Raw genomic sequence first — 16,372 nt, 5'->3', positions numbered from 1 at the left:
TTAAAAAATAAGGATTATGCATTCAGATGAGACGGGTTTGTATTTATAGATGTGTGTGTGTGTGTGTGTGTGTGTGTGTGTGTGTACATGCTGTGGTTTAGTGTTGAGTCGGTTGAAGGAGTGAAGGACAGGAAATGTGTCAGAGTGATGATGATGATTTTATGGTTTCGGCTCATTAAAGGAAAACAAGCCGTCAGTAAACCAGCGGATGGAGGACGAGGAGCACGCCACGACCGAGACCATCGTCACCATGGCAACGAAGCGTAAGTGGGGATCTTTACGGAAAATGTGTGCGTTAAAAACGAAGTCTGTGCATAAATTCTGCGCACAAAGATGTTTAAGAGCAGAAACGCAGTAAAAACCGGCGGATCGAGTAAATGATACTCCAGTGAGAGTGGAAGTAAAAATAATACTCAAGAGTAAAAAAGTACTTTTTGGTAAAAAGGAAGCCTTTTTTTTTCAATTGCATGTAATGAAAATGATTCAGTTGAAATTAGAATATGAACCTGACACCATTAAAAACACATTTATATGGAAAAACAGATTTAATGAAAATCATGTTTGATGTTTGGACCCGACGTTCACTGAAGGAAAAAATAAAACTACTGCTGTATTTTATTTAATGAGTTTGTTTATCCGTTATGGTTTTTATTATTTTCCACCAAATCGTTAGAAAAAAGCAGAAATTATGGAAGAAAAAACTGAATGACAGCAGAAATCTATATTTTGACAAGAAACATATTTTGTTTTTTCTTTCCTTAAACATGTTTTTGTAAAAACAAAATTATATATTTTGGTTTTCACATGAAAAATTATGAATCTCCTCTCATTGTTGTAGAAACAGGAATATTGATCTGAAGTCCAATCGAAGCTACTTTTTAAAGTTTATCATCAACGAGGATTAAAAACAATTACAGATAAAATAATATAAATAAGTAACAAAGAAATTCTGTATTTATTTTTAGGGTAAAAAGTTCATTTGTACAATTATTTAAGCACAAACAAGCTTCATGTTAAATTAATTTACTTCAGTTAAAATAATTGTTGCATTAAACAAACTGACCCACAAATTATCAGTAAATTGTTAAACGAACGTTTTCATTCAGATGAGCTGCATTAATCTGGCAGCAGGAAGAAAACATGGCCGCCGCTGTAAACATTTTATAAAACTACAGAAACCTTCATGATCAGCAGCTGAAACTAAATCTGGTTTAAACTGAGCGAGGAATCAGAGCAAAACAACAACTGGACCGAAACCGGTCCAATCTGTGGCAGAACCTCCTCCCAGGTTCTGAAGAAACCCAGCAGAGCTCCAGAGGTCAGAGGTCATGATGTCGAGTCTTCCTTAAAACTGTAAAACTGGATCAGAAAACTGTCAACTCAACACTTTTCTCTTTATATGAAGCCAAACAAAAACTAACAAAAATTTATTTAGTCTTTTATAAGAGGAAAAAAAAGTTTGGGAAAACTTTTTAAAATCATATTTTCACTTTTATTCATTTGTTTTTAAATGTTAGCTCCAAAGTAAATAGTTACAAGGCAAATTAAATATGTAGCTTAGAAGCTACATATTTATTTAGCTAAATAACTAAACATTTATCTCTAATAAAGTAATTAGCCAACCAATATTTACCTTGCCAAATCAATATTTAGTTTCCAAATATTTGGAGCTAAATATTTAACTAAATGTTTAGTTTACAACCTAAAAATGCGGCTAAGCTAAATAATTTGTTGGTTAACCAACAAACTAAATATGTAGTTCACACTTTGATCAATGTTTAGTTTGAAACTGTGGAATTAATAAATATTAAGGTGAAAATTTCCTCCAATAAGTAAATAACCCAAATTATTGCTGTTAATTATTGACTAACTTTTTACAAACTGTTTATGAACATGTTGGACCAAACTGGCTTCAGGTAAACAGACATTCTGACTTTTTAAACTAAATTATTTGAAACAGAAAATATAAAAACAGGTGCAGTGAAATGTTTAAGGACCAACAGCTGATTATTAACTTCATCTGATTGTTTTTGCAGCACTTGAACGATTCCTATAAAACATTTTGAATATTTCAGGAAATAAATCAACTCATTGTCATTTCTGGTGAATTTAAACGTTTCCAGCTGATTTTTCTGTTGAGCTTCATGTGATAATCTGAATCAGAGGATCTTAAAGTGCAGAGTGTTGGTGGACGAGCTGATCAGAGCGGCGCCCCCTGCAGGTTGAGGAAGCCGTCACAGTTTGGACCTGGGGGTCCGGTCCAGCAGAACCTTCATGTCCAGCAGAGCGTCCTCCACGGCCGCCGCCAGGCCGCCGGCGTCCGTCTCCCCGCAGCTGTTGAACGCCGACACGGCGAAGTTGATGTGGTCGTCCATTGGGTTGTAGCAGACGCCGTAACCGTCGGTTACCACCGGCCCGAAGCACATCACGCAGTCCGTCTTGGACGGGACCTGAGGAGGAACCAGAGGGCGGGGATGGTCAGAGTCCAGAACCAGGAGAGGTTCTGTTACAGCATGACGTCACGTTAAGATCCCGCTCCCTGCGTTAGCTGCTCGCTAACAATGACTAGCATTGATGTTAGCTGCTAAGTTATCAACATAACGCGCTAAAGCTTAAATGTAAGCCTGATATAAAAAGTAAAATGGACGCAGAGCTTTGCTGCTAATTGTTAACACTGAGGCAACAAGATGAGGTCAGAAAAACTTTCAATTAAAAACAGGGAGAGGGAAGTAGCTCAGTTATGCTAGCTTGACTTTGACAACCTCAACATGTAGATGTGATGTGGAATTCAGTGTTTCAGTTAAAATATAATAAAGTCAACAAACACCAACTGGCAGGTCATCATCAGTAGAGCAGCAGTTTAAATCATCTCCTAGTTTCATAATTCAGTTTGTTGATTTTGCATATTTAAAATGTTTTCCAGTTCCAGTGTTAAATGTTAGTTAAACTTTAAAACTTTACATTATATTACTTGAAAGCAACAATATTATCATTTACTACAATAAATTCTGGGATAATTTATTATCCAGCATCATTTGTTATAGTGTTGGGCTTAGATCCGGGTCGGGTTCTGGACCCAGAGCGGTCCGGTCCGGTCCGGCGGTACCTGGCTGGTGGACAGTCGGTAGTGCAGAGCTTTAGCGTAGGCTGGATCTCTGAAGATCTCGGGGACGGGAAGCTTCTCCTCGGCCGCCTGCAGCTTCAGGCCCAGCAGGTGTCTGTCGATGGCCTGCCCGCTGACCGCCTGATCAAAAATACAAACACTTAAACATGGAGGCCGAGCTGAGAGGAACCGGGCCGAGTTCAGTAATAATGGGTCAGGTTCATCAGGAAAGTCAAACTTTTTGTTTTTAAGGATCAAACTAATAATGTGAAAACAGAAAAACTTTAAATTTCTTTATTTTACTTTGTTAAACTTTTCACATTATTTTTAATAATGTGAGAAATCAAGAACATTATTCAGAACCCTGACCATTCTCTTTAAAGCAGAGTCTTCAGTCAGAGGCTTCTTCAGGTCTCCTGCAGCACAGACTGCTACAGGAGATCCATCAGCATAGATTTTATCTTTGGGATCAATAAAGTATTTTTGAATTGAATGGTTTAGTGAAATAAATGTCACTAAGTGGCGTCCAGAAGAAACTGGTTTCAGATGGGAAGATTTAGAAATGCTGCAGCATGCAGACACTGAAATAAATAAGTAATAAATATCTTTTATCATTATGCCAGTACCATAAAGTGATGCATTTCTTCCGCTGCTGCAGCGAACACTCACCATGTTGGTGTACGATCTGTGGGCTTTCACAGCTTTCTCCATCAGATCCACTTTCTCCAGGTTCTGAGCACAAAAACAAGATTTAATCTAATTAAAACAAGAATTACTTCCATTAAAAAGCTTCACATTCAAAACACCAGAATGACGCGGTGAGCAGAACCGAGTCCGGACCTGCTTGCTGGGATCGTCGAAGGCCTTAACGAAGGAAGCCGAGGCGTTGGAGGCCGATCGGATCGTATCGGTGCGACCCAGTCGGAACATCCGCAGCGAGGCGCTCTCATACGTAGCGCAGCAGCGCCGGTACTTCCTGTTAACACAGGAAGCAGAACAAACCTGTAGAGGTTCAGCAGCTCAGTGCATTCTGGGACATATAAAATGGTCCAGGTTCTGAACGACGAGTGAAAATCGTTTGTGCTGCTGTCATTTTAAATAAATTAGTAAAGACGTTTTCAGCCTCAGTAACTCGAGAGCAAAAGCAGCAAAACGATTTTTCCTGCACATTTTTGACACCAATCTTGTTAGACGTGAAGAAGTTCTGGGGCGGCAAAATTTCAATTAACGAACCTCTAAGTTCTGGACAGTATTTGTGGAAATGATCCTTTAGGATCCAGAACTTATGAGGCGTTCAGGTTCGGTTTGAATCCAGATTATCTGCTAATCACACGTTGGATTAATAAACCATCAGCTTTTTACTTCCTGTTGAAATTAGATTTTAAAGTGATTTGGAGGAAAAGTTTGTTTTCATGTGAAACTAAAAAAAAGTCTTTCAATAACCAGAAAAATAACCTGAAACTCTCAGAAAGGTGCAGAATTTCCCAGAAGGCATTGCGCCGACAGAGTCGGTTGGTTTTCATGCAGCAGCGTAAACGTCCAGGTGTTTTGTAACAGATCTCTAACGTCCAGGTGTTTGTAGTGGATCTCTAACGTCCAGGTGTTTGTAGTGGATCTCTAACGTCCAGGTGTTTTGTAACGGATCTCTAACGTCCAGGTGTTTGTAACGGATCTCTAACGTCCAGGTGTTTGTAGCGGATCTCTAACGTCCAGGTGTTTGTAACGGATCTCTAACGTCCAGGTGTTTGTAACGGATCTCTAACGTCCAGGTGTTTGTAACGGATCTCTAACGTCCAGGTGTTTGTAGTGGATCTCTAACGTCCAGGTGTTTGGGTGTTTTGTTCCTCTCACCTGTAGAAGGCGAGCTGCAGGCCGACCTGGATGAACGCATCCGGACTCATCCTGTGGGATTTCGGCACGTTTTTCCCAAAGTGTCCGAACACAGAGACCCGCATGTCCAGGTCCTGGGCCAGGCTGTGGAGGGACAGAGGCTCAGAATACTGGGACTGGATCAGAACCGGGTCAGAACCGGACCGGGCTGCTCTCACCTGTCCATGCTGACCTTGGCCGCCTCGATGTCCCTCTTCACCTCTGGAGAGACGTTGAAGGGAAGTTTATGAGGGACAGGAAGAGACGCTGCAGGAGACGAAGACGTCTCCGGTTTCCTCCTGTCCAAAAGACACAAAGCTGCAGATTAACGGCAGATTACTGGATTATCCACAGATTATGATAGAAAATGATCTGGATCATCATTTTGATTCAGGTGTATGTTCCGTCAGCATTAATGAACTGATCACATATAAATATCAGGTAACAGTGACAGTGAGGCAGATCTATTCAGTCTAACTCTATGCTTTATTTATGTACATTATACCTGGACTGATACAGATATTAATCTCAGATCTGTTCTTTGGTTCCAAGTCTCCTCAGCTGTTTTTCCGTATCAGATATCAGATATCGGTATTGATAAATCGGTGCGGTTCTACTGACGTGAACTCGACCACATGGTCGATCAGCGCCACGATGGGCGGGCCTTCAGCCGGCGCGTGTTCGTAGTTCGCCCCGCAGGTCCCGTCTTCTCCCACGATGAACTGAAGGAAACATCAGAAACCGAGAGCATCAGGTTCAGATCAGGAGCAAAACAGAAGTTTTCTCTCCAGAGAAAGTTACAGCTACAGGCTGCTGGTTATTATATGGTTCTGACTTCATGCTGTAATAATTTTAACATATTGAAAAAGTAAAAACCAACAGACGATCTGCAGAATCCATCATGTTTCAGGTCAGAATCAGTAAACCATCATTTCCTCCAGGATTTTATTGTTGTTCAGATTGTTTGTGGTTAAAATCTCAGACTTTTTGTGCTACTTTAGTTATTTTTGCAGAGAAGCTGCTTTGTTTGGTAAATCTGCAATAATTACGATGAAAAACGTATAAATGTGAATTTCAGTGCATCACTTAAATCCAGCAGGGATCTGCTGATTTTTTAGAGTCACAGAACTTTCTGGACGGCCCGGCGTGTGACCTGGAGCGTTGGGGTCGCGGGGTCACCTGCAGCGTCTTGTCGAACCAGCGGTTGGCGCTGTAGCCCCGGCTGCCGCCGCCATGCAGCATCTGGACGGCTGCAGCGCTGCGGCTCTGATCTCCAGCTGCTCCAGACGTGGATCCATCCAGACACAACGTGAAGATGCTCCTCTGGATGGACGACACCGACGCTTTGTTGGTCGGGTCTGAACCAGACAGGAGAGACGCATCAGAATCATCAGTTTAACCCAGTTTACCAGCAGAAACCAGTCCAACATGCTGGTTCTGATGGTTCTAAACACTGACACAGAACATGTTTTATTAAAACAAACTAACATCTTCCAGGTTAATTGGCTGATTTCTAAACATCTGAATCTAAAGCTGTAACTCTGCAGCATCGCTGCCCTCTGGTGGTTCATAAAGGCACAGCTGCAGGTGAGTTTGTGTCTCTGACCTCTGATCAGGTTGAGGTAGGATTTCCCCCAGACGTCTCGATGTTGGGTGGTCAGGATACCGACAGGTTCAGCGCCGGGATCCGGTGAAGCTCTGCAGATCTTCTCCAGCTGAACACAGAGCTGGTCTGGAGTCAGCGCCGTCCCATCGCTGTGGTAAACGTCCAGCTGGAAGAACTGGGAGGAACGAAGAGACTTAGAATGATTGGAAACCAAGGAGCAGCAGGTCTGGATTCACATTCTGAACAGAAAAACTTTCTCCAGCTGAACAGAAACTAAAGCTATTAAAGAGGAACGATCTAGAGTTATAGATCTAGAATCAACACACAGCTTCACTTACTACAGATAGAAACCAGAGATCAGGCTGACCTCTGACCTGAACCTTCAGAGCCACATAAAGAAAGTCGGCCTTCTGTCAGATGAAGATCACTTCCAGGACTAAAGACCTGCTGCTGTTGTCATAGCAACCTTCCAGACTCAGGTTTAACTAGTTTTCGCCTCAATGTTCACAAAGTACCAATTACAGCCAGCAGATGGCAGAGTTGGACCAGTTAAAGATTTCTATCTAAAACTAGAATAATTTATGATTCAAGCTGCATCTCCTCCATCTACCCCAGCAGGTTTCCCAGTATCCCAGTGTTCCCAGCAGCGATCCTCACCTGGAAGTTGTGGACCACGGTGATGTGTTTGGGGGGCTGGGAGCTCCGGGCGTGGTTCACCACAGAGTCTCTGCTGACGCCGGGGATCCGGCAGGACGACAGAACCTCGTAGTACTGGTTCATACACAGAGGCTTCCCGCCCAGGAACTCCACTGGGAGAGTCTCACTGGAAAACAAACCAGTTCACAGATTAAACACCTTCAAATGAATCGGACTTCTACAGAGAAAATGATGTTTTAACCAGAAATCAGACAAAAACAGGAGCAACTTCACCGTTTAAACTTCTACTTTCACCAATTAGACTGAATGTTTTCAGGGCTGCAGGACTCACTTATCGATCATCGTCTTGAAGTCTAAAACTCCAGCGATCAGTTTGGAAGCAAACCTGCAGAGAGAGAGAGAGAGAGAGAAAACTGGGTCATTCATGGAGTTAAAGCCTGGAAATAAAAACTACAGATCAGTTTGAGTCTTTACTTCCATCCAGACTCATCAGGACAAGAGGAACGTTTGAAACTCTGAGAAGAAAAGTAGAGAAGATAACGGGCAAGACAGACTGAGACACAAACAGAACAACAAACAAATCAACGAACGGAACAACAAACAATCGGTTGATTCTCTGAGAAGTAAATCATTTCAGGTACATTCCTCTAAAAGGTCCTGGTGGTCCAACACCACCAGGACCAGTAGAAACTGTCTGTTTGTTCACCTGATCTGTCCTTGTTTGTCCCTGAAGTCCATCCTGGGCAGAACCAGGCCTGGACTGGAGTGGACCACCACCGGCAGCCGGTACTCCAGGTAGGCCACCTGGACCCACCACTGGGAGAGCTGTGAGCAGAACCACAGGAAGGTAGAAAAATGTGCAGGAAGCAACGGGATTCAAGGACTTTCAAGGTCTTTCCAGGATGAAAAGACGTGAAGATTAAGGAAGGAAGTTCATGAGCTTAAATCCAGATAATCTGCTGCTGGCCACGCCCCCAACTCAGCATTTACACTTACATGTGAAAATCGCTGCTTTTTCTACACCTATACATCTTTGAAAAGCATTAGTAGAGCCTCCTGCACAACCAACAAGAATGCAGCAAGTGGTTTCTGGATCAGATCACATCAAAACGCTTGTTTTTTACAGCAGCCATTGTACAGCACATAAAGCTGACCAAAGGTTTTGAGGTTGCTAGGTAATGGGCAGAACTCCACTGTGGTTGCTAGGTAACGGCAAAGTGTGACTCAACAGTTGGGACGTTTTTGAAATGGCTTGTTTACAGGCACCAAATAACATGAACTTTTTGCCAAGAGATGATTTTTTTAAGCACTTTGTTTCTAGAAGTAATAGAGACTCAACTAGAAAAATAAAAACATACAAAACATGAGTTTTGCATTATCTTTAAGTCAGATAATCTCAAAGATTTATTGGATTAGGAATCCTTTTAAAACTGTTGGGACTTGAACTCATTTCTGTGTTTTAAATGTAAAACTTTTTATTTCTACTCAGAAATATCAAATAAAATCCACCAAATTAAATATGTGGAAGCCGTTACCTTCATTCTACCAGTTACAGTTTGAGTTCGGCTCCATAAGGAGAATCTATTGATGCAGCGGTTTAACGGCCCTCTGGCTGAGCTTTGGGCGTACCCAGTTCTCTGCGTCCCTCCCCCGCCTCTCCAGGCCTTTCTGCAGCCGCTCCCCGACGCCGCCGGCCTCCTGGAACTGCTGGACCAGCCGCCGGGTCCGGCTCAGCTCCTCCGCCTCCACGATGGGCTCCAGGGCCGTAATGTAGCGCTCGCAGGTCTGCTGCAGCGGGGGCACCGGCAGGCTCGGCAGCCCCCTCTGGTGGCTCAGGTACCTGCCGGCCACCCGGGTGGCAGAGACGGGCTTCACCAGGTGACGCGGCCTCACGAAGGGACGGGGTCTCACCATGGCAACCTTCCACTGGAGACAGGAAGACCTGTGACCGTTAAACATGCTAACGGTGCTACTATCAAACATGCTAACGGTGCTACTATCAAACATGCTAACGGTGCTACTATCAAACATGCTAATGGTGCTACTATCAAACATGCTAACAGTTCTACTCCTGTTGAACTGATCAGATGTTGAAATAAACATTCATTTATCAGCTGAGGTGAATGAATGTTTCCTGAATCTTATTCCCTGGGTAACCGTTCCCAAAAGGTTCCCTGATTGTCAGTAGAAGAACGTTAGCTTTAACAACATGCACAGAAACATTTAATCCACATGCAGCCATGAGATCTGAGAAAACAAATACATTTAATGCCTTTTATCCACACAAAATCTCAATTTAAAATCACTTAAAACAATTATTTATAACGTAAAAATACCACATGAAAGTAGAAATTAACTTTCAACCTTCAGAAAACATTCGACCTTCAGAGAATGTTCCTTGGATTTTAAACACTGTTTAAACTTTATATGAAGTTCCCCAAAGTTCCCTGTGGGTCAAAGAAGCTTTCCAACATTTAGAAAACCTAACGAGAATATTTATCTGAAAGTTAATTATTTAAATTGTCACAGTGAAAGTTGCATCAAAAGTTCAGGGAACCTTTAGGGAACATCAGGGAACATTCCTAAAATAGGTTCAGCTGAATAAACAACCTCAGGTAATTCAGAAAACATTTAAGCTTTATATTAGGGAACATGACGCTCATGTTCATAAAGTTCCCTAAAGGTTCCCTGGATGCCAGTACTTCCCAGTGTTTCCATTGTGACCTTTGTTTCTGTAAAGGTCACAGATTGACAGCTGCTGCTGCGTTAGGGAACGTTAACCTGAAAGTTACTGTTCTGCAGAGAACAAGAATTTGATTTAAAAAATAAAACTACACATAAATTGAAGCTTTCAGCATTTTTAAGCAGCTTAATTGGAATTTTAAAAACATCACAAATAGCCCAAAAATGCTCTAAAATTAGACAAATCTAATAAATTATAACGGTAAATGTTGTTTAATAATAAAAGCGTTTGGACCTTATTGACAGTTAGATAAAACAAAGTTCTGGAGTCGTTCCAGCTGGTTTTATTCCCAGTTAAACTGACCTTTCACCCAGTTAGCCTGTTAGCCACCCGAGCTAATTAGCTCCGTTCACTTTAATGAGAGCTAAGCTAACAGCTAGGAAACTTCAGCGCTCTGTTTCAGTCATAAAAACCCGGAAGATAAAATGTCAGAGTCAATAAAGCTGCTAAGATAAGTGAGAAGTCCTTAATAAAAGTCACAGCCGCAGTTTATGGTGGTCAGTTTTAGATATTTCCACAGATACAGGAGTTTTTCTGCTACATTAGCTGGAGTTGTTCCACTCACCACAGTTCTGCTGCAAAAAGCCAACATTCTGGCTCAGATACGCCCACAAACCGTGACCTGAATCCGGGGAGGATCAGCCGCTCAGCTCGGGGTTTTATTTCTGAAAAACCTCAGAAGAAACTCAAATCAACCGAGAAACACCTGAAGGAACCTGCTGAGGAAAAACTGCTGAGACGAGGCAGAGCAGCTTCTACACACTTCACTGCGTTTGTCTCACTTCAGATGGAACAGAAATAAAATACATTTAAATAATTAAATTAATTATAGATATAAATAACGCTGTGTTTCAGTTTATTTTATTAGAAAAATATTTTATTGCCTCCTGACTTTATTTATTTGAAAGATCAAAGAAAAACGATAATTTTTTGTTGTTTATTGGTGGACGATGTGTTAATTACCGTCATTTTAGTACATAAAAAACTTATTTTTCTTCAAATTCACATGGAGTCTTCAAGTGTTATTTATTACAATTTAAAGATGTAACTCTGCAAATGTCAGTTTTATTACAAGAAATGTTGCTCTAATCTGTTTCACTTGATCTCATTTTAAACGGATTTCTTTATTAACTAATTTATTTTTTCTGAATTATTCTGAAATTGTTTATTTATTTGTTTGTTTATCATTATTGAAGGCTTCTGTTTAAGCCTCATTTAATTACAGTAATTTTATAAAGTGAAAAAAATGCCATACTTATACATTGTTTTGTTTCGTTTGCTTGCTTCTCTAAACTGTTTGTTAACTGCAAGAGCATTACAATCTTATTTAGTCTTTTGTAATCTACTCTGGGAGACTTTCAGTAATTTTTTCTATGGTAAATATCAGAGAATTAAAATGGTTTCGCAGTTTTAACTATATAATTTTTGTTTGTCTGCTTTTCTAGATGTAGTAGAGGATATGCGCCACTTGAGGGCAGTGTTGAACTGCGTCTGGTTTAAACCTACGCTTTAAACCTTGTGACCAGATCGTAGAAGAAGAGTGCGGCTCGCCATGGCGGAAACAGGGCAGCAGTCAGGTAAATATGATGTTTCTGCTGTCTGTCACCAGTTCTGCTGTTAAACTGGGAACAATGGTTCTCCTCCCAGCAGTTCCGCTGCTTTTCTACATTTTACCGCTGGAAATTCAAACTGGTTTATCTGGACATTAGTCTGGCTGCTTGCCTTAACCTGAACTGGGTCAGAGAATATTTCAGATTTTACTATTAAGAACTCTTTCACATTAGTTATCAAATAGCGATAATTATTTCACTGCAGAATCTCCTTTTTATCCGCTAAATCCCGTATAATTTTAATAATTAGATAATTTGAAGCTTCTAGTTGTTGCAGTGAACCGAGCTGCAGGTCGAACAGCTGAAAGAGAAAAATACAGTTTAGTTCGGCTGGAAGGAAAATGATTCAGCTTTAATTAAAACACAACATGCATAAAAATGACTTATCATGGAAATTAAAGATGATATCCTGCCTTATTTGGTTATTATTCATTTATTTATTGTTAAATTTATTGATCAGGCTTTCTTTGGATGGAAATGCAAAATAATAGAGAATATTTAACTTTCTAACATCAAGCTCATAAACATTATTGATGTATTTATATAAACTGAACGTCAGAATAATGAGAGCATTTTATATTTAAAGTCAGAAGTTTACATACATTGAGATAAAAATGCATTTTAAACATTTTGGGAAAGCCCAGATGATGTTCGGTTCATGTTGGGTCCAGTTTCCTGGAGGTTCCAGGTTCTGGACGGGTTCTGTATCCCAGATTAAGAACCGGTTCTGGTTTGAAATGTGTGATTGAACCATAGAAGAAAAGCTGAAGACATTCTGAAGATCCAGGCTGAAACCAACATGGGCTGAAATGTCTGAGAGGAAGAAGCCATGAGTCCAAAAGCAACTTAAAAACCAAATGACAGTTTGAAAATTGATTTAATGATCTGAACCATATGATAAAAACTAACTGAACTGGATCAGATGATAGTAAAAACTTATTGATCTGGATCAGATGATAATAATGTCTACCTGGTTCCTTCCAGCACCTTCCCCTGAAGATGAGGCGCCTGACGCCGGCACCGCCTACATCATCCCCAAGAAGGAAATCAGCATGGTGCCGGACATGGGGAAGTGGAAACGCTCTCAGGTAAGATTCCTTCCTGTTGAAACTCCCAGACAGAAAGTAGAGCTGCTGCTGTGAAAGGTTCTGGTTCTGTGCGGTGACCCATCCAGGCCTACGCTGACTACATGGGCTTCATCCTGACCCTGAACGAAGGAGTGAAAGGAAAGAAGCTGACGTGTGAATACGAAGTCTCTGAGGTGACTTTACGTTTTATAAGACGTTTTTATGGAAGTTTTTAAAGATTTTTAAACATTTAATAGTTTTATACATTAGCAACTGAAAAGTTAGCCACGCTAAACTTCCAGAAGTATTTTGTGCAGAAACGAGCTAACGGTAGCGATGTGACAAGTGGAGCTAATTTTTAGTTTAGCGCTAAAATTTTGTGCGCTTAGCTTCATGCAGTAAGCTAGTCAGCTAATGCTATTAGCACATTAGCATGTTAGCATGTGTCTGCCTCTGGTTTTATTTCTGTGAAAGAGATCTAACGTCTCCGGGTCCATCTGGACTCTCCAGAACCAGTTGGTTCTCCTATCGGTTCTGTCTCTGAGGACAGGAAGCCGTTGTCTTATTTTTCCTGTTCAAGGTTTCACCAGGACCGGGTTACGGGTCAGAACTGAACCGGTTCTGTTGGTTTTACAGACGGTGGAGAAGCTGCTCGGCCTTCTGGGAACTCTGGACCGGTGGATAAACGAAACTCCTCCGGTCGACCAGCCGTCCCGCTTCGGCAACAAGGCGTACAGAACCTGGTTCTCCAAGCTGGAACAGGTTGGGTCAGAACTGCCTCTGTCCGGTCCGTGTCGGTGCCGGGCTCGGATCACGTTCTGTCTGCGTTTCAGGAAGCCGAGGCCTTGGTGGCCGCCGTGCTGCCTGCAGAGAAAGCCGCCGCTGCTCCGGAGATCGCCGTCTACCTGAAGGAAGCTGTCGGGAATTCGACCCGGATCGACTACGGGACAGGTACCGGTCCGGATCAGAACCTCCGCTCTCCATGCTTCCCTCTCAAACAGCCAGAGGTTCTTTCATTGAACTTCAGCTGCAGTTTTGGTTCATTATTTATCTATAAATGATAAAAAGCCTCATTTTCCGTCTGCCAGCACTTCCGGGTTAAAGGTCAAAGTGTTTCCAGGTTGAGGTCAGTTAGTCCAAACATCAGGACGGTTCTGACCCAGTTCTGTTTGTCTCTTCAGGTCATGAAGCGGCCTTCGCTGCGTTTCTCTGCTGCCTCTGTAAGGTCGGCGCTCTGAGGATCTCAGACCAGCTGGCCATCGTCTTCAAGGTGTTCAACAGGTGAGACGCCCAGGCTGCGGTACCACAGGACGGGTCAGACGGGTCAGGAGGGTCAGACGCTGCTTTGCTGTTTATCACACTTAGACTTTTCCAAACATAACCAGGTGTTTATTAAAACAAATCCACGCCCCTTTAAAAAGTAATATCATAAACTCTGGATCTCTTTCAGAAAAGTTTTCATCCACACAGCGTTGTTTAAACATACCGGCCTATAGGGGGCAGTGCAGTGCTAAGCTAAAACCTGTCAGCCAATCAGATTGCTTCAAAACAACCACCACTTCCTGTTAGGAGCTAAACATGGAAGCCAGGAGCTTCGGGTGTAGATTTAATTACTTTTAATATTTTATTAGAATACAAAGTTATTAAAACACAGGATGATGATGTAGGAATCGTTTATCACTGATTTTAGCATTTAAAGTGACAAAAAGCAAAAAAACGAAAAGCGGCCTGTAGGGTGTAAATACTTTTCACATTAAGCCAAGTTGATTTGGAGAGATTTTTTTTCTCTTTTACAATTGTTTTCTGAATTTATCATCAATATTAGTATCTACAGAGTCAATAATCAGAAGAAAAGCGACCTGTAGGGGTGTAAATACTTTAGAGGGACTGTGTTGTTGCGTCTCTGCAGGTACCTGCAGGTGATGCGGAAGCTGCAGCAGACCTACAGGATGGAGCCGGCCGGCAGCCAGGGCGTCTGGGGACTGGACGACTTCCAGTTCCTGCCCTTCATCTGGGGCAGCTCCCAGTTCGTAGGTGAGGCAGACAGGAAGTGACATCAGCAGAGCAGCCTGATTGGTCAGGTTATTGTGTCTTTACCATAGAAGAAGAAAGGTCAGTTCTTCAAACTGAGAAGAAACATTATTTTTATTTTTTGGATTATTTTGGAATTTGGAGATAAAAACTGATGTAGTAAATGTTTGTGTCCAGTAGGGGGCAGCAGACCCATACGATCCACTGATTTATATTCACCGCACAGAAACTAAGTACACCCTCTGAGTACACCCCCTGGCCCAGCAGGGGAGCTTCAGTCTGATCCAGTGTTTCAGTCAGGTTGAGGTCTGGACTTTGACTAGACCATTGCAGCATCTTCTTCAGTCATTCTGCTGCAGATAATACATAAAAACACATTCTGAAATATCAATAAACTTTAAATTCTAACAGACATTTAACACTGGAACTGAAGAACATTTTATATATGAATAATAAACATAATAAACAACATATAAAATTAATTATTAAGAATCTGCCAACAGAATAATTCTTCAGAAAAAAGGTTTTGTTGAAACCAAAGCAGGAAACTGAAGAGTTTTATTATCCATTTTTTGGTAGAAAGAGAAAAATAATAAATCATACATATGTAAATTATTGATCTGATTTTAATTTATTGATTCTTTGCGACAGGCCTCGTGCTATTCTATAAATATTTGCAAGAACTTGTGATATTTTTCTGTGTAAAATCTACATATAACAGAAAGACACAGATTTTCATCCCTTAAAGAAATTACTTTCTTCATTTGGTTTTTGTTCCTCGGATTAAAACTCAACATAAATTCAGGCTGAGGCAGCAGAGTACAGCTGCTGCCCCCTGCAGGTGGGAGTTAGCATCACTTAAAATCTATAGTTTTGACAATTTTTACAGAAAAATAGCAAAAATGTCAAAATAATTTTTTAGCATAAAATGCAGGGATTTGTTTGTTTATGTGATATTTTGTTCTTGAGTCCTTCTAAATCAGCCATGTTGGTTCAGTGACCTTTAACCTCTAAACAGCTGACTGAGCTGGTTAATATTTTAATGATTTCTCTGATCAAAATGGTTTTAAATAAATCTTCTCTAAATGTAATTATCTAAACTTGCATTTTATTAGTTATTTAAATCCAGAAACATTTTATTTATAGTAGAAAGAAACAAAATGTTAGCGTAACTTTTAACATCCCAGTATCTTCACAGTCGATGTGGATGTTGATCTCCTGCAGCAGTCAGTGTTACGACCACGCTGGCGAGGCCTCTGACTGAAGAGCTCTGCTAATCCACCTCATTTGCTTTTGCCACGAAGATAAAATCATTTCATAAATCAGAACGTCGTTACTGAACTGGCTTGATCCCACAGGGAGTTTTTAAATCTGACTGTACCTTGTAGCTCCGCGGCGCCCCCCGGTGGTGGCCCCGCGGCGCCCCCCGGTGGCGGCCCCCCGGTGGCGGCCCCGCGGCGCCCCCCGGTGGTGACTAACGCTGGTCTGTCCTCAGATCATCCGACTCTGGAGCCGCGGCATTTCATCGATGAGAGAGTGGTGAACGAGCAGCACCAGGACTACATATTCCTGGACTGCATCCGGTTCATTAACGAGGTGAGAAAATCACGCCGTCCGGTCCATCAGAACCGGTCCAATCCGACACCCACAACTCATATTTATTCATATAGAACCAGGATTATAAAT

General features: G+C 41.6%; 2 protein-coding genes across 2 annotated transcripts; one reads left to right on the top strand and one right to left on the bottom strand.

Moving 5' to 3' along the window:
- Window positions 1–932: 932 nt before the first annotated feature.
- LOC102223665 (carnitine O-acetyltransferase-like) lies at window positions 933–10,748 on the bottom strand. The gene is made up of 14 exons (XM_005809758.2): window positions 10,544–10,748; window positions 8,865–9,161; window positions 7,942–8,060; window positions 7,567–7,620; window positions 7,236–7,401; window positions 6,579–6,753; window positions 6,152–6,330; window positions 5,594–5,694; window positions 5,152–5,271; window positions 4,955–5,077; window positions 3,944–4,079; window positions 3,773–3,835; window positions 3,107–3,244; window positions 933–2,450 (listed from the first exon to the last, which is right to left on the bottom strand). The coding sequence occupies exons 1-14, from the start codon at window positions 10,568–10,570 to the stop codon at window positions 2,235–2,237; spliced, it is 1,914 nt and encodes a 637-aa protein (XP_005809815.1). The 5' UTR covers window positions 10,571–10,748; the 3' UTR covers window positions 933–2,234.
- A 701-nt stretch (window positions 10,749–11,449) lies between these two features.
- ptpa (protein phosphatase 2 phosphatase activator) lies at window positions 11,450–16,354 on the top strand (the record flags this gene model as incomplete). The annotated part of the gene is made up of 8 exons (XM_023338672.1): window positions 11,450–11,555; window positions 12,573–12,676; window positions 12,763–12,849; window positions 13,292–13,417; window positions 13,489–13,606; window positions 13,837–13,936; window positions 14,565–14,689; window positions 16,182–16,354. Coding segments are annotated over exons 1-8 (858 nt in total), but the record flags the coding sequence as incomplete, so codon positions are not given.
- Between the last annotated feature and the right edge of the window lie 18 nt (window positions 16,355–16,372).

The sequence above is a fragment of the Xiphophorus maculatus genome, chromosome 8, assembly GCF_002775205.1.
Source record: "Xiphophorus maculatus strain JP 163 A chromosome 8, X_maculatus-5.0-male, whole genome shotgun sequence".
Taxonomy (NCBI): Eukaryota; Metazoa; Chordata; class Actinopteri; order Cyprinodontiformes; family Poeciliidae; genus Xiphophorus; species Xiphophorus maculatus.
This window is presented reverse-complemented; position numbering and strand designations above follow the sequence as displayed.